The sequence below is a fragment of the Crocodylus porosus genome, unplaced genomic scaffold (genome assembly GCF_001723895.1).
Source record: "Crocodylus porosus isolate Cpor-Errol unplaced genomic scaffold, CroPor_comp1, whole genome shotgun sequence".
NCBI lineage: Eukaryota > Metazoa > Chordata > Crocodylia > Crocodylidae > Crocodylus > Crocodylus porosus.
The window spans coordinates 13241479-13267085 of record NW_017728924.1 but is presented as its reverse complement, the minus strand read 5'-3'; the positions used below and the strand labels follow the sequence as shown (position 1 = coordinate 13267085).

The 25607-nt window shown below is 46.8% G+C and overlaps 1 protein-coding gene across 2 annotated transcripts in view; it reads left to right on the top strand.

The window, feature by feature from the left end:
- The window catches only part of LOC109313682 (ligand of Numb protein X 2-like), a 42674-nt gene that overhangs the window by 11866 nt on the left and 5201 nt on the right, over window positions 1–25607 (top strand). Inside the window, exons 2-9 of one of the 2 annotated variants that reach the window (XM_019540358.1) lie at window positions 832–1052; window positions 2884–3354; window positions 9133–9359; window positions 11320–11516; window positions 13971–14339; window positions 17198–17374; window positions 19788–19962; window positions 20156–20366. In XM_019540358.1, the coding sequence (XP_019395903.1) occupies window positions 2954–3354; window positions 9133–9359; window positions 11320–11516; window positions 13971–14339; window positions 17198–17374; window positions 19788–19962; window positions 20156–20366 (1757 nt within the window). In that variant the 5' untranslated portion in view covers window positions 832–1052; window positions 2884–2953. The remainder of the gene's footprint in view (window positions 1–831; window positions 1053–2883; window positions 3355–9132; window positions 9360–11319; window positions 11517–13970; window positions 14340–17197; window positions 17375–19787; window positions 19963–20155; window positions 20367–25607) is intronic. The other variant, XM_019540359.1, reaches the window with a different exon arrangement.

Here is a 25607-nt window from a genome sequence, read left to right as displayed (position 1 = left end):
TTTTGAGCGAATCACTGAACAAATGGCAAGCTTGTTCTGGCCTGCTGCCTTCACGAGTGTTGTTCACAAACGACTGTCTTGCTGATGGGTGTGGACCAGGCTTCATCACTAACGTGTCAAGCTGAAGTTCTCAGAAGTTTGCAGCAACTTCCTCTTCGTTGAGGAGACAATGACATAAGAGATCTTATTTCAACACTTGGTGTTCTTGGGCAACTTGACGCCAGACTTGTCTATTTTTAAATCTGAAACCTTAAAAAAACATGGGTTTGAGATTAACACAGGGATTCTAAATGACTACACTTCAGTATCCGAACTGAAAAGAAATAATGTGATATTTTTATCTTGTGATAGTCTTGAAGTGACATGGGATTCCTCTCCTAAGCTTCCAGCACAAAGAGCAAAGAATGAAGATGGTAGGATAAATAATGGAAAGGCCTGGTATCAAGTAGTTTATCAGGAAAACTAGCAGGGAGAAATTAAATGTTTGATCACCTACCAACATATTTTATGCAACTATTATACAACATATCTTACAAACCCCAAGGGTGTTTAATTTGACAGTTGTTTAGCTTTGAGAAATTTATTTATTTAGTTTTCTTAGCCTTTGTGGTTGGGTTGAAACACTGCCTTTTTAGCTTAAGATAATTGTGCTTTGTTATATAAGCTATGGCAAAAAAACCTCTGCTTCAGATACGTGCCTCCTGCTGTAAGCGAAGGAACATTTCTAAAATGCTGGGGCGTGGGAATGCCAGAGCCTTGAGTTGCCCTGCATCTACTTGTGTCTTGTTAACTTTCTGTTGTTATCTGAAGTATGCTTCTGATTTTGTCTAGAGTTATGCTGTCCTCCTCGGGTGACTTAACCCTTCCCAAAGTAAAGAAAAGACCTTAACAAAACACTTGAACTGCACGTAAGCATCATTCAGTGGGTAGACACTGCCTGATTGCCAGACAGCAGGAGGAGGAAAACACTCCTACCTTGCAACTACCAGGAACCTGGCACCCTGACGGGAATGCTGCTGGCCTTTTTGAAGTGAATCAGTTGGCATTCCAAGGTAAAAATAGGAACAAAAAGACTGATTTTTTTTTTTTTCTTTTTGTGATACATTAGCTCTTTAACTAAATAGCTGACTGCAGGCTTGACAATTAATTGGGGTGGTGTGCAAGAAACCCTGACCAATTTTGGATGCCAGTTGTGGATCATTTCTGAGCATGACTCTTCTTGTTAGCTATATCATCCGGGCAATGGTCCGGGCCAGCACCCCACCCTCTCTTAAATTTTTTTCCTGCCTCCTGGGATAGGAATTGCTTAGTGACATCTTTTCCAAATACAGAACCACTTGCATCCTTTCATTTCCCTCCCCCTCACATTTGTCATTAATATTGGAAATCTCATGCCTTATTATTATTTTTAAATGAATATTTTAACGAATTGCATTAGATAGGATTCCAGCCTCGTGCAGCACTGTATGGCTTGTTGTATTGTGCAAATTGCCAGATGGTTCTTTAGAGAGAGAACTTGATCCTTGCTTGCCAAGCAATAAATCTGTTGACAGGCTCAGAACAATCTCAAAGGTAGCTGTAATGGGCAGCATTAAAAAATGAGCATAAATAGGTGCATTTCCATTAGTCTTGGGGAGCTTCAGCTCCAGTGATTTCTAAAGTTTGACCCATTAGCTGAATCGGTCTCAGAGTAAAGGAGAATAAAGAATGCCACTAAACACTTCAGAGACATTACATTGAATTATGAAATGAGCTATCTGGTTGTAATGGTTGCTGGCAGGGGAGGGAGGGGGAAAATGGCCTCCTAGGGCCTCTCTACACATGCAGGTAAAAGCACAATGGACTGTAACACACAATCCACACAACTGTGCCTCCTGCCGTGCCACATGTACACGGCAGGCAGCGTGATCATGGGATCACACATTGGATCCCACTGCACTTTGTCACCGGTGCAGGGGGAGCCTGGGATCCAGCCTGGGACAGGTCTCCAAAACGAGCCTGGGATGATGATCCCAGGTCCCTGCGGCTTCAAGCCTCACAGCTGATGGGGCTAGCAGCAGGGACAGTGTTGCCTGCAGCAGTTGCCCACACTGCCTCCACTGCAAGCCCGTGGTCTGTGAGGCTCACCGCAGGGGCAGCCCTGGAAATGCTGCCCCGCTGCAGGGCTGGCAGCCAGGGCAGCAGGGACAACTGCCACTGCCATGAGCCTTGTGAGCTGCAGGACTTTCAGCGGGCCAGCGTTGTCCCCATTGCAGGCCCGGCAAGGACTGCAGCTGTGGGGCGCACTGTGGGGGCAGCATGGGGAAACACTGCTGCAACCACAAGCCCTGCGTCTTGCCAGAACTAGCAGGAAGGAAATATTTTTCCTTTTACTCTTCTTTTCACCACCCCAGTACCTCCCAGACCTGCCATTTAAAACCAGTACGTTCGGTGGCGTCCAGAATGCCGGACAAGAAAATGGTCGCTCTTAAGTTACTGTCTCAGCATTTTACCTTTTATAGTCCTGCGTTATGGCCAGCAACACTCAGTACAACTAATATATGGTATATGTAGAGTCTGTTGAATTGATGCATCTGACAGAATGCTATCTAGTCGGTGTTCGCATTTTCCTTGTGTAGTCGTTCAGGTTTCAATTCAGCAAAGTTCTTAAATACGCGCTTGAGTGCTTTGCTGTGTCAGAGCCTTCTGTTCTCTTATTATCTGAGTAGGTCTTTCCCATAGTTACGGAGGAAGGGGGCGTCACAGAAGTTGGCAGGGGAACTTGGGACAGATGTACAACTTGATATTACATTTATTTTTAATTAACTAGATAGACATTGGCCTTTTAAGCTTGCATCTTAGATAGCTGACTGATTAAGTCTCTCTCTCCCTTTCTCATTAGAGGAATCCTGTAACATCACCGGCCCCACTCTTTAAATTGGCAAATTTCTTTCTCCTGCCTCACTACTGCTTTATGCTGGACATCATGGCTGACCCTACAGGAGAAGAACAGGTCTCCAAAATGAGTGAACTTTGTCCTGAATGTGGCCAGTTTCACCTGTTATCAGAAAATCATCTTTATAATTTCCAGGATGAAGTGGATGATGAATTGATTTGCCATATTTGCCTTCAGCCTTTGCTTCACCCTATGGATACCCCATGTGGACACACATACTGTTTCAGGTGCCTTGAGAACTTCATGCAGGAGCATAATTTTTGTCCCATGGATCGCAAAAAACTGTGCTTCCAGCATTGTCGAAAGTCCAGCCTTCTAGTAAGGAACCTGTTGGATAAGCTGATTGTCCTCTGTCCTTTCCACACGCTGTGCCAGGAGACCATGCAGAGGTGTCAGCTAGAAGCTCATCTACAGAACAGGTGCATGTGTGTTTATGTAATGTTACCACCAACTGCTTATATAAATTGACTCCCATATTGCTGGAGACAGAGAGAGACTAGTTCTTGAAAGAGTTAAATTAAATTAAAATGGGAATACCAGATGGAAATGAAAAAGGGGGGGGGGGGGGGGTCCAAAAGTGAGGAGGGTGATGACCAGGGATCTGGGTTTTCTGTTTCCCATGGAAGAATGGAGAAAAGTGTGGATTTCTACCTTTACCTGAGGAAAATGCAGATGTTTGATTTTAACACAGAAACCCATGGATATTGCAGTTTTGCAAGGAGCTCTCTACAGGCTGGTAGAGTTGCAGGCTACAATGGGCTGGGGGAGCAGGAGGAGGGCAGTCAGACGGGGGGCACCGTGTGCATGTACATGCACATGGCCAGGTAGCCTGGAGAGCAGCTCCTGCAGGTAAGTCTGGCGGTGCGAGGGGAATTGAGGCCTCTATAAGGAGGGAGAGAGTAAGTTCAGCAGGGCTGGGGCTGCTGCCCAGCCAGGGGGGTGTGGGGCTTGGGGGTTTGTGGCTGGAAGTGTGGCCGCAGGGCCCCAGTGGGGAGTGGGACAGGGCCACGGGTGGGGCTGGCTCCCCACTGCTGTGCGCACTCCCGAGGAGATGGGGGACCTGTGCCCTCCAGATCTGTGCACGGGGCGAGGCCAGGGCAGGCTTTCCACTGTGGGCTTGGGCTCCCCGCCCTGCTGCCCCCCACCAGCAGGGCCTGTGCAGCCCACTAGGTGCAACCCAGCACTGCTGGGCAGAGCGGGGCCGCACAGGGAAGCTCCTTGATGCTGCGAGCTCCGTGCTGCCCTGGTGACATTTCCCCTGCCCGTGTGGCAGCAGCAAAGGGCACAACCCCACACCGCTGCCCCCGCTCCTGTAGTGCGGGCGGGGGGCGTATTGCCAGGGCAGCGCAGAGCTTGCAATGGCGAGGAGCTTCCCTGCCTGGCACCACTCTGCCCTGCAGCACTGGGTTGCACCTGCTGGGCTGCAGAGGCCCTGGGGGAGGGCAGCAGGGCGGGGAGCCTGAGTCACAGCGAGCAGCCTGCCTCACGCACAGATCTGGGGGCACGGGAGCACCCCCTACCCAAGCCGGGGGGGAGGGGAGGGCGCGGAGGACAGACTCCATGCTCTGCTCTGCTGCAGCAGCTGCTGCCTCCTGTGGGCAGCAGCCGGGGTTCATCCGCTGCAGGGGGGTAGGGAGACTTGGGTCCCTGGCAGCTGGGGCAGGCAGGGGACTGTGGGTGTACATATACATATAGTGGCCTTTTATTTTAATCACAGATTTTGGGGGTTTAATCGGAGAATTTGCAATTTTTTTTATCAGGGAAAACCCAGGTCTCTGGTGTTGACTACATAATTAGGAAGCATAGTTTGGGAGGCTAGTGACTATATCAAGGATAAGAAGGTTGAACTATTTGTTGGAGATGTAGCCAGAAGCAACTGAATGTGGGTGAACACAGGGATCCTTTTATAGCGCTGATCTTGGGCACTAGCTACTTTGGAAGTCATTATAAACATGCCAGATTCACAGTGGCGGTCTCCTGAGTATTGTCTTGTAGCAGAGAGAAAAGGGATTGGGTAATTCTGTAAATTGAACTGATCCAAGTAAGATGTGCAATGCGCAAGTCTGAACCAAAGACGGGAAGTCCCTCCAACCTGCTCATTATGCAGTCACTAAGCCACCAATTTATAATTCTGTCATCTTCCCTCCCTCTTTCCTGGGGATAGAAGTGACTCTTTTTCAGGGAAAGAGAATTTGGCTTTTCATTGGATTTCTCAGCACAGGTGTATGGTGTTTTCACTGCCAAGTAGCTTGGCTCATAGCAGACAAAACTTTGTGGTTTTAGAAAAGTGTGCACAACAAAGGGTTCTTTCCCTGCTGTTGGAAGTAACCTTTGTTCCTCGTTAATGATTGTTCTGAACGGAGCCAGGTACAAGCCTTCCTGTAAACAAAGGCAGAGTTGTGGTGGCAGCGTATTTTGTTAGCAGGTAGCACGTAGATTTGAAACATCTTGTTGGTCTATAACAATACCAAAGGGGGAAAAAGAATTGGGAGCCTTGTAAAGTAATGACTGTGCTAGGCAAATCTTTCCCATTTTATCCAAGCCTTTTTTTAATATGGTAGTTTTGACTGCTCTATAGCACTAAGTGTGTCTCTGGGTTTGTTTCTTTTGGATTTTTTGGAGATATCATAATTTCTTATTTAAGTTAATCCCTTTTGCCTACCCTGCTCCAGAGGAGGTGACTTCTCAGTTCTTCTGACATCATCCTGCTTAGCTGGTAGTGTCACTGAGGGCAGGAGGGAGGGAGAGTTTTAGAAGATGAAGATTGGTTTCTTGCATAAGCCTGCAGAAGGACATTTTGTGTCTGAAAGCTTAACTAATGCCTGTCCCAGCTATTGCCCGAAATTCTTGCTGCTTGTATATTCCCTAGACCCTCGTAGCTATGACAGCTACGGTTTTTTATCCCGTCATTAAGGACTTCAGTGTTCATCCCTAGAATCTGGAGAGAGCACTTTAATAGGCACTATAGATGTTTAAACACCAACAACTTGAGATTTCAGAGTTTATAAAGCAGCATCTGTCCTTTGCTTTTGGAAGACTAGGACTGCTTGTGCCTTCCATAGCACTCCTTCAGCTGCATAAGAGGTATTCAAATCTAGTCTCATTATCTACCAAAAGTGCAAAAGTCCAACGGCCAGAATGAAAACAAGCAAGAGGGAGACTGTTAAGGCTAGAAGAAGGAGGACCTGGGTTCTGAGCCCTGTTTTTGATGCATCTTGTATGAGTCATTGGATATATTTTTTATTTTTATTTTTTTTAAGTAACTCAGAGAACTGCCTACGAGCTGATCCATCTCAGTTTTGGACTACTGTGCATGGAGTTTGGTGCTCAGCTGCTCAAAGCAGGGTGCTCCTTCACACAGGCAGGGGCTGAAGTTTGAGATGCCAAAGAAACTGTCAGGAGCAAAATGTAGAGTGAATTTGGTGCCTAATGGGTTTGGCAGCCCATGGATTGCTTGGTGGACTTAAGTGTCTAGATTCTACCTAAGTCCACATTTAGCTTCATACAGTGCCCTTATGGATCTTGTCCTAAGCTACCACTGTGCATTTGAGAGCAAACCGTGAAGCCCTAGAGACTGCTGACCTTTGTCTTTGCACTTTGTAAGATCATAGGGCTGAAGGGACCTCCATAGGTTATCTTGTCCAACTCCCTGCATGAGGCATGATCATCCCTATCCACATCATCCTATGCAAATCCATTGTCTAACCCCTTAGCAAAACTAGTCAACCCTGACACAACACAAGACATAATACCCTAACCTGCCACAGGTAGAACAGGGAGACCATGGCAAGGCAGGCAATGTCCTTTTTCTGAAAAGGTTGTTAAGAGAGATCCCAGGAAGAATGCCATACCCCTTGCTGCAGAGGAAGGCAAACCCCCCAAAATCCAACCACGGGGTAAAATTCTTCCCTGACCCCAGCTTTGTCTGACCCTGAGTGGAGGAGAAAGGATGTGAATGCAAGTCTTTGCAGTCTGGCTTCAGAAGTATTAGGAGTGTAGTAGATCAGCTGCCTAGATATTAGTCATAATAAAATGGCCAAAAGGGCTATTGCTGCACGTACAGTTTGTTAGAAAACGTGTGGTGGAAACTGGGTTTATATAAAGTGCATGCAAATCAGCAACTTGATTGGCTTTTACTTCAGGGAGGAGTCACCTTGCACAGGGGACTAGAGCAATCAGGAAGAAATATGAGCGGAGGTGAAACTCCAAAGCAACTGAAGGAGCCAGAATGCAATATGCAAAGTGGAATTAGAGCAGGATACTTCAGTAAACACCTCTACAGTGACCATGCCCTGAATGATACAGGATACTTGATTATTTGGGAGGATATCATTATGTTGGGCAGTGACATAACGATATCACTGTCTCAAGGGGGAGAGTCTTCTGCTAAGCCACCAACACCTTCTGCAGTAGTTAGCTGTTCCCTGCAAGGCTCTCTTTAAATGCAGTCCTAGCTCACAGTCAGACTCGAGTTTCATTGTGGTTTGGTCTTTAACAAACAAGAGGAAGGAGCTGAAACTCAAAGGTCAGAGTGAGGAAGAAATATGTGGTGGAACATAAATATACGTCTGAAGGCTCATTTATTGCATCATTGCAAAGGGCAGCACAGCTGGGCTAAGCAGCACAGGCCAGTTTAACAGGTCAGAATGGAAAAGCTACTACTGAGGCTTTTGCCAGCCGGCCTTCCTAGTGGCTTTTGATCAGGTGAGCAGTAAACAGAATCCGATGCTTCTGAACTCACCCGTGCAACCCTGTTTCTTATTAAGGATGGTAAAAGCAGTTTGTTCTCCAGCACTTGCTGCTTCAGTACTGTTCTGATGGCTTGGCTATTGTGTGGCTGCAGGCTAGGTTTGCTTTTTGTTTTGTATTGAGCTCCGTGCTCATAAAAGGAGCAGAAAGGCAAGAGATGTCCTGTTTGCTATAACGTGAGGACAGCAGAACCGGAGCAAGCTTTTTCAGGCAGCAGGCTTAGTATGCCTTGCTTATTTGGAGGCTCTGCTTTCAGGCACTTAAGGAAAATTGCCTTGCTCAAGCAATCTTTGGCCTCTCTGTGAATAAAGGGGATTTTAAAAGGTTCTTTAGGTCAGTGGTTCTCAACTTTTATTGTACCAGGACCCATTTGTAAACATCGATGGCCAGTCCCGAGCCAGTAAATAGTTTAAGTAGATAACAGCCCCCTGACCCTGCCAATGCCCCTCACCCCAAAGCCACTGTGTGGGGTAGGGTGTGTGTGGTGAGTAGGGTGGGGCATGGGAAGGCATGTTGCCCCCCCGGATTTGTGCACCCACAGAGGTCATGGGGCTGCAGGTTGGTTGGATTGGCACAGGCAGAAGCCACTTCCGTGGCCCTGCAGGCAGGACTTGGCGTGGGAGGGCAGAGCAGGGGGGTGAGACTCATTACTGCCACTACCACTGGAACCCCCTATGCCAGCCATGCCACCAGCAGTGCAAGGAGTTCACTAATGAACACGGGGGGTGAGGTGGGGCACACTGCTCTCGCCTTCTCCCACCACCAGCTGCTTGTGAGCTGGGCTGCAGCTCTGCCTTGCTGCCGTAGCTTCTGCTGCCACTGCCCTCGCATCACAGCTCTACCCTGGAGAGGAGGTGGGGTGGCAGGCAGTATCATCTGTATCCCCCCCAGCCCCCTGACACATCATCATGCCACACATCAGTCTCTGCAAACTCAATCCTCTTGCGTGTTTTGGGTTTCGTAGGAACCGTAGTTCCCAGTGAAGCCTTGAATGGTAGAATCATGACTATTGTTACTCAAAGGTGTAGTTTGTCATGCACTCAATCCTTCTGCTCTTTTGGAGCCAGTGGAAGTACTTGCTTATCCTTAGAAAATGTATTCTCGCCTTCACTGGGAGCTGTAGGGCTTGGATGGTAAATATTTGAAAAGAAGAACGCCCCTTCCTACTGCCCCTTCCTCAGATTTATTAAAACAATTTGATGAGGAAATCTGCGCTCCAATTTTCCACACCTCTGTCTTTTCAGTATCAATTTGAGGCCCCAACGTGAAAGAATCTCTGTTTGCACCAACTGTTGGAAATTGAGTGGCTGACACAACTTCCAGGCTCTGTCTGGAAACACCGTCACCCCCCCTTACACACACACACACACGCTTGTGTGATAGGTTTGTAGTGTAAACAGGGATTGTCATGGCTTGTGTTGAATGGCTGATCTCCAATTCCTCTCTAGGTGTCTTGGCTTCAAGAAATACAGATCTGACCTAGAAAGAAGAAAGAATCCCCACTCCAAAGGGAAGGAAGAGCCTGTTGTCATTGTGGACACAAGTACTGCCAAAGAGCCAGAGCTTTCAAATGGAGGGTCATCATTGGTGGCAGAAAGCTCTATGGCAGCTGGTGTATCTCTAGGGACAGCAGAGCCTGGACTGGTTAATCCAGCATTTGAGGAGGGTGAAGAAGGTGGGACTTTCTCTGCCAATATTTATAATGTCTCACTTGCATGGCTTTGCTTGGTATGAAATCCGATTCCGTTTCAGATGTTTTTCTTCCAATGAGCTTGTCACCACACTGGCTGGTACTGACAGTTCCTATATGCACACATGCGTGGTCTTTCAGCTCCCTGTCTTGGGCCATTGACGCTAACAGTGGTAATGTTCCTTATCCCCTCTCTGTTTCTCCATTAGAGAGATGTGTGTGTACAGCAAAATCATTTTGCAGGCCCAAGGTAGGGTGGCATATGTCCTACTGTCACCAGGACAGTCCTGTTTTAAAAGCACCTGTCACACGCATCCTATTTGTTTCTTCAAATGAATGATTTTTGTCCCATTTTCAGACACCTTCAGTCTCCAGCCAGGGAGTACAATAAGGGCTTGCCGGTCCTTTAGCATCCTACAGTTCTGCACTCCATTGTGTATACACATGCGTGCGCAGGCACTCTCTGGCATGATCAGCCGAGACAGGGACTTGGAGACAGATGAGTGTGCTGGAGAGCAGGTGTGGGAAGTGGAGTGCTGCAGGATGCTGGAGCAACTTAGACAGTGCTCCCATCAATGCTTTTCAGGTTATCCCATTTTGACACTAGGGAAATTCAGCCCTGCTAGCGCACAGTTATCCATGCATAAGCCATGTGCACTGCACCAATTAAAATGACAGGTTAGGAGCTCAAAAATCACCTCCTTGCTGTACTGCAAGGACACAAAGTGCATGCCTCTCCCTAATGGCCACTAAGCATTTAAACAGGCCAAACAATTACTACAAGGAATTGGCTCCAATCTCATCTTGATATTATGTTTGCCCCTTTGAAGAGGCAATTGTCTATTTATTACAGATTTATGAATTAATATTTCTTCTCTCCTTATAACAAACCGAACGAAGTTTATGGCCTATACTAATGCTTGGATTAATCATTGGAGGAGACGGCTTGACTAACAACAGCACTGCTTGACTAAACCTCTAGAACGCCTGACAGCACATTGCAGAATCCTTTCCTTAAACTTCTGTTTGCCTAGACAAGATTGGGCTGGACAAAGAGGGGAAGCGGGAATCTGTCTGCTGACAAACCTAGGTAACATGTAGGTTAGCTTGGCTCTGCATTGGAGTTTCCCCAAGTATCCCCAAGGCTCCCTGTTTACACCATTGTGCGAGAGAACTACAGCTGTACTTGGCTGCCATTGAGATTGCTTTCATTGCTACATACAAAGCATCTGGCTTGTGCACGCCGGCTGCTGTGATGACAGCTTCAACATAATTTGCCAAAATGCAGGGAGACCTAACAATTTTCATCATCAGAATTCTTTGGAAGCATTAATTAATCCTCAGTACTCCTATGAAGCAGTACATGTTACTCCTATTTTAGAGAGAAAAGAAAGGCAAGTTGAAGCAGGGAGATTAAATTACATGCTTAAAATCATATGCCAGTGCACGGTCAGATCTCTGATTATAAACTCAGGAGTGCTGAGCTCCCAGACTGCTTCCTTTCCCCTGAGACTGAGACCAAGTCCCTTTCTCTAATGGCCTGAGCGTGGAATTTAGGACCTTTTGGCTGCTAGGCCTAATCAATTAGACTTCTAGTAACCCAACTGACATGAAGAAGAAACATCTCAAAATGGCAATTTACGTATCTGTTTGCTAAAGCTATGTTCCCGGTCTTGCTGCACCTTGTGACAATTGTCTTTGTAGTAAGTGAGCACAAGTTGGCAAGTGGTAGGGGAACATCTAGGAAGCTAGCTTATTAACTATTCTTTCTTCTAAGTGCCCTCTGCCTACTCCACTGTCTGCTCCCCCACAACCATCTTTGAGCACGTAAGCAAAGCAAGTCCTAACCGCATTGAAAATCCTGAATTATGTGAAATTATATGAATAGACTCAGAAGTATTATGTACATTCATGTTGCTTTCTTTCCTCCAATTTTCACAACCAGACCTGCCTCAGAGAGCTAGCCTTGTGGCCGAAACCAGCACCATTGAAATTCAACGAGAAGATCCAGAGGAAGAACTTGGAATGAGGATAGTTGGGGGTAAAGATACCCCTCTGGGGAACATTGTGGTTCAGGAAATCCTTCGGGATTCTGTTGTTGCTACGGATGGACGAATAGCACCTGGAGACCACATTCTTGAGGTAGGCTTGTCTGTTGATAGTAGGATTCCTGCTCCCCAGCCTGCCCAATCCAGTGCCATGGCACCTGTTCCAGCTGGTCTGAGACTGCGCCAGGAGTGCTTGCTCTGGCCAGTCTGGAACGTAAACTGCACGTAGCGACTGCTCCAGCCAGTCCAGGGCAGACACCACATGTGGCACAGTCTCAGACCTGCCAGATCCGGTCCTGGATCTGGCATGTGGGGAACCCTCAGACCCCCGTGCCCAGCATGCTGAATCCAGCATCTGATCTAGCTGGACTGTGCCAGATGCAGCATCCTGTCTAGGACCTGTGGTACATACGGTGCCTGCCCTGGACCCGCTGGAGTGGGCATGATGTATGGCTCGCATTCTGGACCAGCCAGAGAGGGCATTGGATCCAGCATTGGGGAAGTGGGGGTGGAGAGGTTGGGAGCAGGATTGCCACACACATCTACTCTGGGACCCAAGTTGCATCTCCCAGGCCCTGTGCCCAAGGCCAGTCCAGCATGCACTTGTGTCATGCGGGTCCACTTGAGACCCAGGGCCAGCACTGGGAGCTGGATGATGCATCTTGGCCCCAGGCCTTATGTTTGAAACCCCTGACCTAAGAGAAGCTTACACACAGCACTTGGCAAAGCTGAGAAGATGTGGTTGTGAAACCCAAAGTTGCTCCATATAACTTGACTCTTCTTTGCTGGGTTGCAGTCTTACAAGAAAAAGCTGTCTCGTGACTTGGTGACCCTTCTTCCTTTGTGGAATTTGTGACCTGACAAGAACAGGTTTCCTGACAGTGTTCAATTGCTTTTGAGGTTACTGGAACCAAGGTGCACCAAGTGACATTTATAAAGTAGAATCTGAGCACGTTTCTACCCCTTGAGAGGTTGGATCGGTTTAAGTTCTGTCTTTGTTCTTATTTTTGACCTGACCAGACATTTAAGGGTGCAGATGTAGGAATGAGGATTTACTTAGGGTGGTTCAAAAGGGGTACAATTCAGAAGAGCAGTCCTTTTAAGTTCATCCCATTGACTTAAAAACCCCTACTTCTGTCCAAAACTCACTTTACTCCCCATTGTTGGAGAAATATTTCTGATTCATCAAACTTAAAGTGGTTTAAAATATTATTCTAGATATTTTTGGCTGTGTGCATTAGATAGTTGTAGGGTGTTTTAGATTAGGGTGGGCAAGGGAATTATGAAGACTCCTCACCAGTGAGAATCCTCTTCCAACAACTCCAGCTCCCTCAAACAGAGAGCAGTCCAGCTAGAAGGCCTTACTCACCTTGTTGTCTTTCTCCATGCAATATTGCTGCAGCTGCATTCTCTCAAGCGGATTCATCATAAGCTATTTAAAGCCTTGTAGGTGAAACCCAGCATAAATTAAATATGCCACAAGTCGTATTATCAGCATAAATAAATTAAATACAACTTGAATCTAGTAGGCAGCCAGAATGGAGCATAGGACACAAGGCACATGGTGCTATAACCTGCTGAACAAATAAGTTGCCACATTCTATATCAGCTTCTAAATAAATAAAAAGCTCTACACAGGGTGCATTGAAGTAGTCTAATTGAGGTAGTAGGCAAGTAGTATGCTACTAAAGCCTGAATGCAAACGAAACTGCTATTACCTTGTTCCCAGCCAGCATTACTGTTGCTACTAGTTGATTCTCTGACAACCAGTGGAAATATAATCAGTGCGTGTTGGATTACAAATTGAGCAATGACTGGCTGAGTGCACCGGGAGTGGCAGACATAATCAAGTCACTTCCCCACCCCAGCCGACCAAGGTAACTTCCATCTCGTCTGACTGAGGGTCGTGTACCTCCTAGTCTTACCTGGGCAGTGATTAAATTATTCAACACCTCATACTCCTTCAGCCCAGCTTGCGCTGGGTCTTGGAGTACCGACGAGGATGCCACCCATGTCTCCTTGAACCCCACATTCACACTAAGTGGCAACAGACTAGAACCCTATAACACAGCACCACTGGAAGGAAGAAAATTACCCCAAACAATCTTAAGAAGATCCTGAAGATCCTATCCATTTTCCAGACTGTGGAGTAGTCTCTCAAGGGAAATGGGGTGAGGATGGATGTTCTGTACCTTAAGGCTTTTACTGCAGTAGGTACCAGAAGGTACAAGGTAGAGACCATTTATGCAATGGCTTGGAGTTGGCTGTGATGTTTTCTATTCTCTGATTTCTGTCCTCTGTCTGGGGGCTGTCCTGTTGCAGCGGCTGTATCTTGCCCCACCTGCTGCTGATCTTCTGCATTCCCCATTAGAGAATTCTGTCCTCTGCACTTGCATCAAGAGTAGCTGATTGTGCACCAGAGTGCATAGTGCACAGGATGGCTCTTCTACCATGGAGGGTTACATGCACTCTGTATGCTACTAGCCATGTAGGACTGTCTGTCTCTCGGGTTGTGTATAGATTCCAAACAATGGGTTCTCTCCCGTAGGTGAACGGTGTCAACATCAGCAATGTGACTCACTGCCAAGCGGTCTCTTTGCTGTGCCATCCAGGTTCTGTTCTCCACTTCGTGATCCTACAGGAGAAGGGGTTTTCCCCCAGGACTGTCCAGCAGGACTCCAGCCCTGCTGTAAACCGGGAAGTGATTCATGTTACCCTGATGAAGAGAGACCGATCAGAGCCCCTGGGAATCAAACTGATTAGGAAAACAGATGAGCCGGGAATTTTTATTCTAGATTTGCTGGATGGAGGCTTGGCAGCCAAAAATGGGAAGCTGAGTCGGAACGACAGAGTCCTTTCTATAAACGGCCAGGACCTGAGGCAAGGAACACCCGAGACTGCTGCACAGATAATCCAGGTAATTTACAGTGTGGAGGAGTGGTTGGTCTCGTAACTGCCTATTTGCACCACCAGTACGGCACTTTGTTTCTGACCCAGGGGCTAATGAAAAGTGCTTGAGCAACCTGGATACTCCTGAGTAACTATTTTTGGGAGAGTGGCTTCCCTGCAGATGTAGGGATTACCGTGTTCTAACGCTGATAAAAATGCAGGGTGGGAACCTACCCTGAGTCAGCTCTGACGGGGTTGTGATGAGTCAGTTTTCTATGGTGGTTTAGTGCACCCATGGTGACCTGGTCTCTTTGTAAAGGGTTACACGTAGCCTTTCTGCAGATAGACTGTTTAGACACAGTGCATATGCGTGTGACAGAGAAGGGCCAGGGTTGTGAAATGAAGCCTCTGTCGCTGCTTGATACTTGATGGAGAGAATGATCTGCAGAGAGGTCTCCGAGGCTGACGGCACAGAACAGAAGCAACACAAACTGATGTTTATATTTGTGAAGCTGGTTGTAAAATTCCCTGAGCAAGCTATATTTCAGAAGGGGACAGAAAAGATGTACTGAGATGAAGGACTAACTGCAAGGCCTGAGATCATACTGTTAAAGTCGGCAAGTGTCAAAGCACTGGTTCTAAGACCACTACATATAGATCACAAATCCAGTATGTTGGTTGAACTCCTGACAAGAGTTTAAATTGTGACTCCTGAGTGCAGATTTAAATCTCAGGTATGGGACTTTATCTAGCTCCCACTAAAAGCAGTGAGAAGAGTCCCTAAATGACTTCAGTGGGCTAACTGGATCCAAGTCAGGATTGACCTTAAAGGGATATCCTATAGAATTTTTTAGGCGGCTCAGCTTTTCTGGGATCTAATTTGATTTTCAGTTAAGACTTGCTGCACTTCATATGGCACATTCCTTGGAGAAAGGATTCTTTCTGTAAGATGCTATGTTGCATGTATAAATAACTTGGCTTCTTGAGGATGGAGGCGTGAGAATCCCCATGAAATACTGCAGCTTGTGAAGAAGACCATTTCTAGAATGTAACTAATGCCTTCTGAAGCAACCCTGGAAGTATGGTTGTTCAAGATTTCCCTGGGATGTCAGGACTCTCTTATTCAAGTAGAAATTCCAAACTGTTAGTCCTTACAGGAGGTCATAAGATTTGCTTCTGTTACAGCGACATCAAGCGTATGCTCTGGCACCAGAACTACTCAGTAGAACCACACATTAAACAAGAGGAGTAACTGGAATTCTTTTACCTAGTTTCAGCTGTTGCAGCAGATAGGTGGGTGTTCGAAGAAAAATCACAAAGAACACCTGTGGCTCTAAACCTCTGAAGTGTTGAGGTACCCCTCATTAGACTTAGCTCCTTGGTTTTCACTTGTTTGTTTTTGGAATATGGAGAAATAATAGAGCACTTTTTCTGTTGCAAAGAACCCAGTAAGATCACAACAGGACAGGATGTTTTTAACACTATGGATTCCTAGATGAAATTTCTGGGTTTATCTTGCGAATCATGTACACCTAACAGTGCTAACATTGTGTGGCACCCTTGAAAGGATCTCAAGGCCCCTGCTGGAGAATCACTGGCTTAAAGGGTAAAGCGTCAGTCCCTCTTGAGATTGGAGGCTGAATTTATAAGTGATACTCGTACCTCTTGAGTATCTTAAACTTATACGTGATACTGGAGCCTGGAAAGTGTGTAGAAAGTCAAGTCTGGTCAGGAGAGTCATCCCCATCACTGACACCTGACTTTCAGTCACCTTCTGCTGTTGGTTTGCCTGGGCCTGGAAGAGGGTGTGCACTTGTTACACGTATGGTTCAGTGGCACAAGCTCTGTCATACTGCTGTCACAGCAGTCAGTAAAAGTTACCAGCTTCCACCCTCCATGGCCCACTGTAACAGGGGGGCCTTCTTGAGGCCGATTTGCCTTTGACCCGCCCACCTTGATGATAATTAAATTAAGATGTTAATTAGGTGGGAGGCTGCCCATTTCTTGCCCTGATGCCAGGGGGCGCCATCTGCAGCTCCGTTCCTCCCCTACACTGCAGCCCAAGCCTTGCAGATGGCATCCACTAGTTGTTAATCTCTCTGGCCCCACTCTGGGCCCCAGAATCCTCCAGTCTGGACCCCACCTGGATCCTTCCACTCAGGCAGCCCACTCCACCTTCATTCGAGCTGCCTAACTCCCTGAGCTGTTCCCCCTTACAGGTGTGGTCCCCCCCAAGACCTTTTGCTACACAGGCCCGGGCCTCACCTCCAGGCCAGTCAGAGCCCCGGTCTCTGAGCTCTGGGCGTCTCTCGCAGTGGGCCCCTGGCCCTTCGACCCTTCTGGTCCTGGTCCCAGCATTGACAGTCGGGGGATTTCAAGACAGGTTCCAAGTCTATAGCCCCACTGTCTCTCCAGGGTCCACCTTCCAGACCCTACTAACAGGTAACTGACCCAGTTGTGGGAGTGGGGGTTATTAAGGCGCCCCAACACACCTTTTACCAAGGTGGTAACTGGCCTGGCATTTCCTGGGGGCTCCCGCACCACTGAGAGCCCCACCAGGCCACATGGCAGGGTGCAGTTTTAGGTCATGCCCAGGATCAGGAGCCTCCTAGCCATCCTCTACAGCTCCTGCTCTTACCTCCAAGGATGTGCCAAGCAGCCCTGCAGCCAGGCAAAGTCTCTGCCTGGCCTGCTGGCACTGAACTGCTCTGTTTATATAGGTGGCCAGAGATCTACAGTGGCTGCTGCAATCAAGCACCTGCCAGCTGGCTAGCTAAGTCCTTACCATGGCAGGCCCCAGCAGTGCCCTGCCACACCCATAGAGAGACTTGATTTTCCAGGGACACTGCAACAGTTTCAAACTTAACCCTTTTGCTTTTCTGGCAGGCCAGTGAGACGAGAGTGAACTTTGTGGTCCTCCGGCAATCTGGCACACAGCTGGTAGATACTGTTGATGATGGCAGCACACCCAGCAGCAGCAGCAGCAGCAATGGAGAGAGCCCAGTGCACCATCGAAGGAGGCCTGAGCAAACTTACTACCGCCGCAAACCTAACTACCAGAAGGCAAGTGCTGTCATAATCAGTGTTTTCTGTAGGTCCAATGGTTTGTTTCTCAGGTCTATTCATTTTCCCTGAGCACACTGAAAATATGAAGCTTACTACAGCTGTATGAGGAGCAGAGTTTGGTTCCAGGGCACTTTTCCTCCTTCAAGTGTTGCAAACAGTAGGTGCTGGTGACTGGCAGTGCAGTGAGTTGTGTACAAGTGCATGGAAGATCCAGTACCTAGCAAGTACTGCAGTAACCCTCAGTGGACATTGAGATGGAAGCCTATTTTAAGGGAAGAAAAATTGTTGGCCATGACTGCAAGGTCAACTCAGTTTTTGGAAGGGACCTCTGGATATTTAACAGCACCAAAGCCAGTACATTTATCACTCAGTGCACTTCTCTGTCTGTAGGACTGCTCTCCCCTTGTGAAATGGAGAAACAACCACCACCATTTGGGATTAGGTAGCCTTGTGGCCTGCAGTGAAAGCTCAGCCACCAAAGCTGAAGCATGTTGCTTGTGCAGCTTTACTCCACCAACGTAATTTGCTTTTTATAGGGCTGTCAATTATTCTCCATTAATGTGCACAATTAACACAAGAACCGATTAACATGTTAATCATGCATGTGGTTTTGGAGCCTGCACCTGGGCTGCCCTGCCCTGCAGCTGCACTGCTGCCTCTGGGCCGCCCCGTGAAGCAGCGGTGGCAATAAGAGCCATAAGGCAGTCTGGATGTGGGCTCTGGGCAGCTGCAGCAGGAAGGTGGGGAGGGGTTACACCCAGGCACCTACCCACAACCCCCATCCAGGGCGCTGAGCAGTCAGGCTGGCAACACTGGGGGTTCAGGGAAGGTGGTGCTGGGCTGCAGCGGGGCTGCTTGGCATCCTCAGCACCAGGGCAGGTTGGGACCACCTGGCACCTGCTGAGCAAGTAAGGAGAGAAGTTCAGGCTCAGGACAGGGCAGGGCTGGAGCAGCTGCCCACAGCCTGGTCTGTAGCCACCACTGCTGGGGTGAGCCACCACTGGGGTTGGGAGCAAGCTCTAGGCTTGGGGCAGCTCCATGGAGACCCCGCTCAGATTGGGCATCCTGCAAGGATATGTGGGGGTCTGTCTTCCCCAGGCTCCAGACCCCCCTGTGGGCAACCCCCCATTCCAGGCTCTAAACCCCATCCACCCACCCCCCGCACTCACACCCAAACATACAAAGTACCTGCATAATTTTGAGTTTTTCTACTTATAATTTTGAGTTTTTAGCTGTGCAATTAAAATTGTGATGAATTGTGACTATTTTTTTTTTTTTAATCACAATCAATTTTTTTAATTGTTTGACAGCCCTAGTTTTTTACCTTCCTGTTCCCTATTCTAGAAAACTCAGAGCTTGAACAGGTTGGTTGTTGTGTTGCTGCCTCTGACAGTTTGTTCATTATTTAAAACTACCAGTTGTATAAAGATGTTTTTCCTGAAACACTTACTGCCCGGCCTGTTGTGTTAAGATTCTGAGTTCGCAGGTTCTGAATTGGTGGCTGCCAGAAGTAATTTGAGTCTGGTAGCTCTTTGCTGTATAAATTGTATTCTAGTATCTTCCTTCCATTTCCCATGCATGCACACATACATGCTCTCAGTCTAAACCCTCGCTTACTTTAAGATCCATAAAGCAAGCACTGTGCTTTTTAGCAAGTGTTGGAAGAGGGATTTTCAAAATAACTTGCCAATGACCTAATCGGAGTCAGTGGGAGTTTTGCAGCTGACTTCACAGTTGAAAGAAAGTAGATTTAGGGCAATGCTAAGCTGTTTTGAAAAATCCCTTCCTTTGGTTTTCATTTAAAACAGTTAAGTTAGTAGAAACTGTCCTTTTATCCCATACAGCAATGCCAAATATAAAAAATAAGCCTCCACCTTTTCTTTCCATGATGTGCCTTATGGTATATTGAGTCTGGCAAAACAGAAGGCTTGCAGATCTGAGCTCGTCTGACTGAATAAATACTAAAGTTCACATGAGACGCACAAGCAATAAGTGTTTAGGATTGGTAATGATATCTGGGAGTTCAACTTCACTCTGTGTGTCACTAGTTGAAATCCATCCCAATTAAAGACCTGATCAAAAGCTGGTAGCACTTTATATGTTCGATAGATGTTGTGACAGATGTTAGTTTCTTTCCACTTTGAGTCTCCATTTTCTCCCAGTAGTGAGCTTCTAGTAGGAATAAAGGGTTGAATAGTTGTGGAGACAGATCCTCAGACTTATGGCTGAATCATCTTGGCAACTCTGTGATAGCCTTTGTCTGTTCTGTGCAGAGAGCTTTGCTGTCCAGTCATGTTGGGGCTTTCTCCAGCATTGCATTTATAGGCTGTTCTAATCCTGCCCCAAAGTTGGGGTGTCCGTAGGGTCTGTGCACTGATGAAACCACGTATACGTTTTCCTCACTTTGTAGGAGCTACCTCAGGGATATGCTAGCCAGGAAAAGACTGTTACCATAAAAAAGGAACCAAAGGAATCTTTGGGAATAACTATTGGAGGCGGAAGGGATAATAAGAACAAGCTGCCTGTTTATGTGACAAGTGTGCAGCCCATTGGATGCCTCTTCAGGGATGGCAGGATCAAGAGAGGTAAGGTAGCTTTCCACAGCCTCCATACCCTGCTCTCTTTACCTTCACTCAGTGAATGAGATTTAGAGTGCAAGTGTAAGTTGGCAGCAGGTCCTGCGTGAGGACCTGGGGCAGATGTGCATTTACTAACCATCATGGAAGGTTAGTAAATTCACTTGGCTAACTCCCCCTAATCTATTCATATCATCAACAGGAGATGTGCTCTTGAGTATAAATGGCATTGATTTGACTCATATGAACTACTATGAAGCTGTGTCAGCACTTAAATCCAATGCTGCTTCCCACGTACTGGTACTGAAAGCCCTGGAGATCCTTGTACCAGAACCCACAGACCCATCGTCTGAGAAAAGGGAACAAGGATTCAGCTGGTCTCCCCTTTGGACCATGTGGCTTGGACTACCTAGGTATGTTTGTTTGGTCTGTCTCTATTTTGCCTCAACTGACACTTCGGTAAAGTGAATCATCAGTTACCTTTGAACAGTCAAACTTGCCAACATGCCCTCTTAACAGAAAGCAAGAAGAATCCTTACTTGTCTGTTTAGTCTTTGTAAAACAAATTAACTTAAGAGGCTCCCCCCGCCCTTTGGTATTTCTGCCCCCCATCACTCGGGAATATTGCCAGAGTTCACCGAATGCTTTCTCCAACTGCATCTGCTGCAGGAGAAGGGGAGAAAAGCAAGCACATGTTTTGTACAGGAGCTATTTTGTTGTGCTGTACGTTTTGATGGCAGCGTGCACACTGCAAACAATTTGCCCTGAAACATCGTGAAGCCGAAACTCTCTGGTTGCTCTGAGCTGTCTGATGGAGATCAGTGCTCTGACATTGCTAGTTTGTCATTTTGTGCAGAGACGAGCCTTCCTCTGGGTATCTGTCTCTTGTTAGTCTCAGCTATATAACTTGTAATGTTAGGAAAAATGATGCTAATAATTAGTTTCCCTGACAAAGAGCACTGGGATAGAGACTTGCCATGTGCTGGTGCCAAAAGCAGTGGGAACTAGCCTGCTGAGGTCCAGGTGGCAGATTTGAGAGGGGACCCTTTAAGGTTTGAACTTCCATCTCCTTTCCAGAGAGATGCAAGTGGTACTCCACTAACTTGGTCATTTGTTCAAAGGTCAAATTAGAATAAGTTCACCCAGGGGGGCAGTGTGGGATGTGGCAGGGCTAACATCCAAGCTGCTGAAAAGGGAGCTTGCAGGAGGCACAGGCTGGAAAAAAAGAAATAAAGCCTCCAGCCAGGGGTTTCAGGTGATTTATAGGCTTGTATCCTGGTGCAACCAACCAAACAAAGCCTCTGACTACCTTCCCTTCCTCCAGTTTAGCAACCTGTAAACACCAAGCTAACAAGCCCAGCAAGAGCAGCTCACTGAAGGCAGCGTGTTCATTCTTGTGCTCAGCAAAGCCCTACTAATATCTTTTCACCCTTTCCCTAAAAGCAACCCAGTTCTTTAAAGTGCTGAGATAAGTAGCCTCTGCTGCACCAGATCAACTCATGCTCATACAGGAGGCTGGGCTTTGACTCCCAAATCCTAACAGTTTCTCCAGAGGAGCCATACGGGGCACAGCACTGTGGGGAAACAACCCTTTGCATGCCCAGTCTTGCACACAAGGGAGGATGGAGGTGAAGGATACAGTTACAGAAGATTTCCCAGCTACGGAGGCTCTGCTTTTTCCAGAGTTCTGTCTCCATGATGTTGGGTTTCTTGCTTTCCAGTCATCTTCCTTAGTTTCAAGTTTGAGCCTTAAGCCAACATTGTCCACATTATTCCCTTGCTGGACCTTTCTTAGGGCTTGTGGTTTCACTCACACCCTCGTGTAACAAGAGACTACAAGTTGTGTTCAAAAGTTAAGTCTCCAATTTCTGCAGGATGAAAGTTGATTATAAAAAGATCCTCATTTTAAAATTGTAGAAAAATAAGGCCAAAAGGGGCCTCTGAAGGTCCAGTTCAAGCCCCTGCCTGAGGCAGGTTCTGGTACAGATTGTGGAGGCTAAATGTTTTTCTGTTTAAATCATCCCATACAAATACCTGTCTAACCTATTACTAAAACCACACACATCGCCCTTGTCACACAACTAACTACAAGGTATAGCACTGTAACCTGCCACAGGTAAAACAGGGGGACAATGGTGGTCAGTGTCCTGCTTCTGCAAGAGTTGTTAAACTATTCTCGAGAGATCCAAGTGGGCCACCCCCACAGCCCATGTCAGTCTGAACATGGGCTAAAATTCATTCTTGACCCCAAATATGGCAATCAGTCATGCCCTGAGAGGAGGGGAAAGACCCTGTAGCCAAGAGCCTCTGAGTTTTAGTCCCAGCATGAGCATTGGCATACCCCAGTCAAAATTCCCAGTCTTGACTGCAGTCAACACCAGTGCATCTTAAGGAGGTGAAAAAAAAAGAAAAAAACCCACACAAACTCTGATACATGCAGCAACAGAAAGGGGGTGGGAGGGTGGTGGAGATCCTTCTTGGTCCCATGTAGCAACCAGCAAAACCAGAAGTGCTGGGAATGTAGAACACCCTACTTTCTGTTCTGCACCTGGGGACAGTAAGCATAATTCCAGCCATCCCACCCTCTTGGTGGACAGCCAGAACTCCCCTTTCTGTATCCCCTCCATCAACCCTATCCCACCTCAATGCCCTGCTCTCTGCAGTGGGAGAAGGGGTTTTTCCTTTATGACAGCACTTTGGATACTTAGAGAGCAGTTTTGGAGTCTCTGCTTCATGCACAGGGTTCCAGATGATCACCTCCAGTTCTTCCCAGTGAAATACGATTGAGATGACTATCTTCCACTCTCTAGCAATTGCTTCTGTTCTTCTTTGATTGGCTTATTGTTCTTATTGCTGTCCTCTACTGAGCACCAGTGTTTGTAATCTTAAACGCATTGACCAGTATGTGCAGCATAAGTTTTTTCCCCTGTTGGGAAATCATTGGACTGAGAGAGCCCCATTATTCAGCATAGCCTTCTTGCAATGTTCACCAACAGTTAAAATGTTTTTCAGCGGTTTGGCATCACGTGCTGGTTTCCCCCCCACCCCCCCAGGTATACATGATCCAACAGATGGCTCCTGTGCTACTTAATCTCTCACATTTGTTGGAAGTAGGCCGTGTGTGTGTGTCTACCCTGAGAGAGCAGTTGTTTGATGAAAAAGCAGAATCTGAAGAGGTTGTGCTCAAGGCTCACTAGGGGCATTCTCTGTCCTTTTCAACACTTCTGTCCATGATGCTGAATTCCAGCCTTTGTATACTAAGCTCTTGTACTTGTGGCCTCCCGCTTGTCTCATCTGGCATTTGTCAGCCTGGCTTACCTAGCAGCATACTGTCTACCGACCACTGGACTTGGCTGTTCACACTGTTCTGATACGGTACTGCCTAAGAAGAGAAGTTAAAATAGGGGATAGCCCAAATGTCATGACTAGACAACTCATCACAGTTAGAACAAGTTCTGGTCTTAAAAATTCATATCCCATTTTAAAAAACACAGGATTTAGCATAAATCATAGATCAGATCAATGTTCCTGTTGAGGCTCTTAAGATCCTTAGCCAACAGATAGTTATGCTATAACATGGTGTTTTTCCCCTAATCTCAGACACATAGTGATTGGCTATTTGGATTATGGCACTGGATGTCCCCCACACACAATCCTCCTAATATAGCTGTGGGTATTTTTGTTGTCCACCTCAGTCCTCCTTTTTTCTGCTGCAGTATTACATTTTTCTTCTGGGGTGGTCACACAGTACCCACCTCCATGAAATCTGAGCTGTTTCAACATTCAGCTTCAGGAACTAAGAGAATCCCATCCCCGCCCCTGCCATGGACAGCACATCACCCTTTTGTTCGAAGAAAATGTGAACACTCAAAAGTAACAAAGTTTCTGTCAAAATCATAAATCAACCTGGCAGCCTTTATGGAAAATGTTCTAAGCTTTCCCCAGCATCCCCAAAAAATTGCACAGGCAAAACTGCTTGCTATAGAGAATGACAGGCCTTTGGAATATACTAGGATTAGTAGAAGTAACAACTTGCAGTCACTGGGCACCTCTACAGGTGCATTAATGCACTTTAATTAATGTGCATTAAATCTAGTACCTCCATTGTGAGGGCAGTTTTACACATGTGTCAGGGGTAGGGGGCAGGGTGCTTTAATCGGAGTGGCTCAGAGAGCCACTCAAGTTAAAGTGCCACAGAGTCTCATGTATCAAGTGTTCCTGTGCTTGAAAATGGCAGCAAGGGTGCTTGAACTAAGCTCATTCGAAAAGCTATTGTTAAAGCACCCCCACCACCATATTGAAGTGTGGGGATGCTGATGCAGAAGATGTGCTAATTACTGCACTCCAGCAGACCCAATGGGCATTTTTATACATGTAAACACCACAGCGCCAGGTGCTGCAACACTTGCAGTTGTATAAGTGGCAAATTGTGTGTCAGCACTGAGAAAATGGCAACGGTGCACTTTTGAACTAAAATACATTGGAACTGCTTTGGTTGAAAAGCGCACCACACCATTTTCTGTGTGCTTTTTTCACCACTTATACAACTGCACGTGGTGCAGCAAGGTGTGCGTCAGCTCGCATGAAGTGACAGATCTTTGGCATGTCGTGGGACAAAAAGGTATGTGTATAAATGCCCAATTAATTGTTATTACAGTGTACTGGAGCAACCTTCCAACATGTCTACAGGCACCCTGAAGTACTAGAAAAATGTGCATTAACTAAAGAACATGGTTTAAGTGATGCTTAATGCACATTAGCCTATTTTAATGTGCATTATCTAAAGTGTACATTTTTAGTGACTTTAATATACATTAAAATGAGCTAATGCACATTAAAGAGCCCACTGCCACATAAGAACTGTGCCTTCCACATGAAGCTCAGGCTTAAATTGTGCCTAGCACATTCACTATCTTTGGCTATGGTGTAGCTGCGTGTTGCTGTCTATTATCAGTTGTACTTCATTTTCAGCTCATCTGTTGTAAATTACCTTGCTCACCCAAAACAGCACAACATAACTATGGAGATACCAAAACTAGTTGGAGTACTTTTCTCAGCAAACTAGAGCTGGGTCTGGTTGCAGTAGTTACATGTTAGTGTGAATACTGACTTTATAAGCGTGGGAGAAACCTTAGGGCCCAACTCATTAAAAATGCATAAGCTTTTGTAGATGACAGTACTTTGTCAGGTGCTATGACACTGCCCTGCTTCCTGCCTGACTTTAGACTAACACTGCTGACTTTAAGCCTAGTTACACAGTAATTTTAGGCTCCTGAAGTTCTTAACCCATGGATTTGCTACACACAAACACTTTTAAGTGGCTTAAAGCATTGATTATATGTTACGGTATCCCAGGATGCAGTAGCCCCTCCCCCATGTGGTGTTTCTAAGCGGTGGGCAGAGTGTGGCCCAGCACAAGTGAAAGGAAAACCGTGTAAGGTGGCACAGGAGGACCTAGCACTGGCTCTGCCCGACTCGGGCTGCGTGGCCTGGGAGCATTGCACTACACCACCCTACTGGTTTCCTCCTGCAGCATCAAGCCACGGCTGGTGGGAACACTTAGCAGCCTGGTGGCACTGGTGGTGGGAAGAAGGGGAGGAGGAAGAGGAGGAAGGGAAGGCGCTGCCTCATGGCAAGCCAATAGCAAGCTGCCC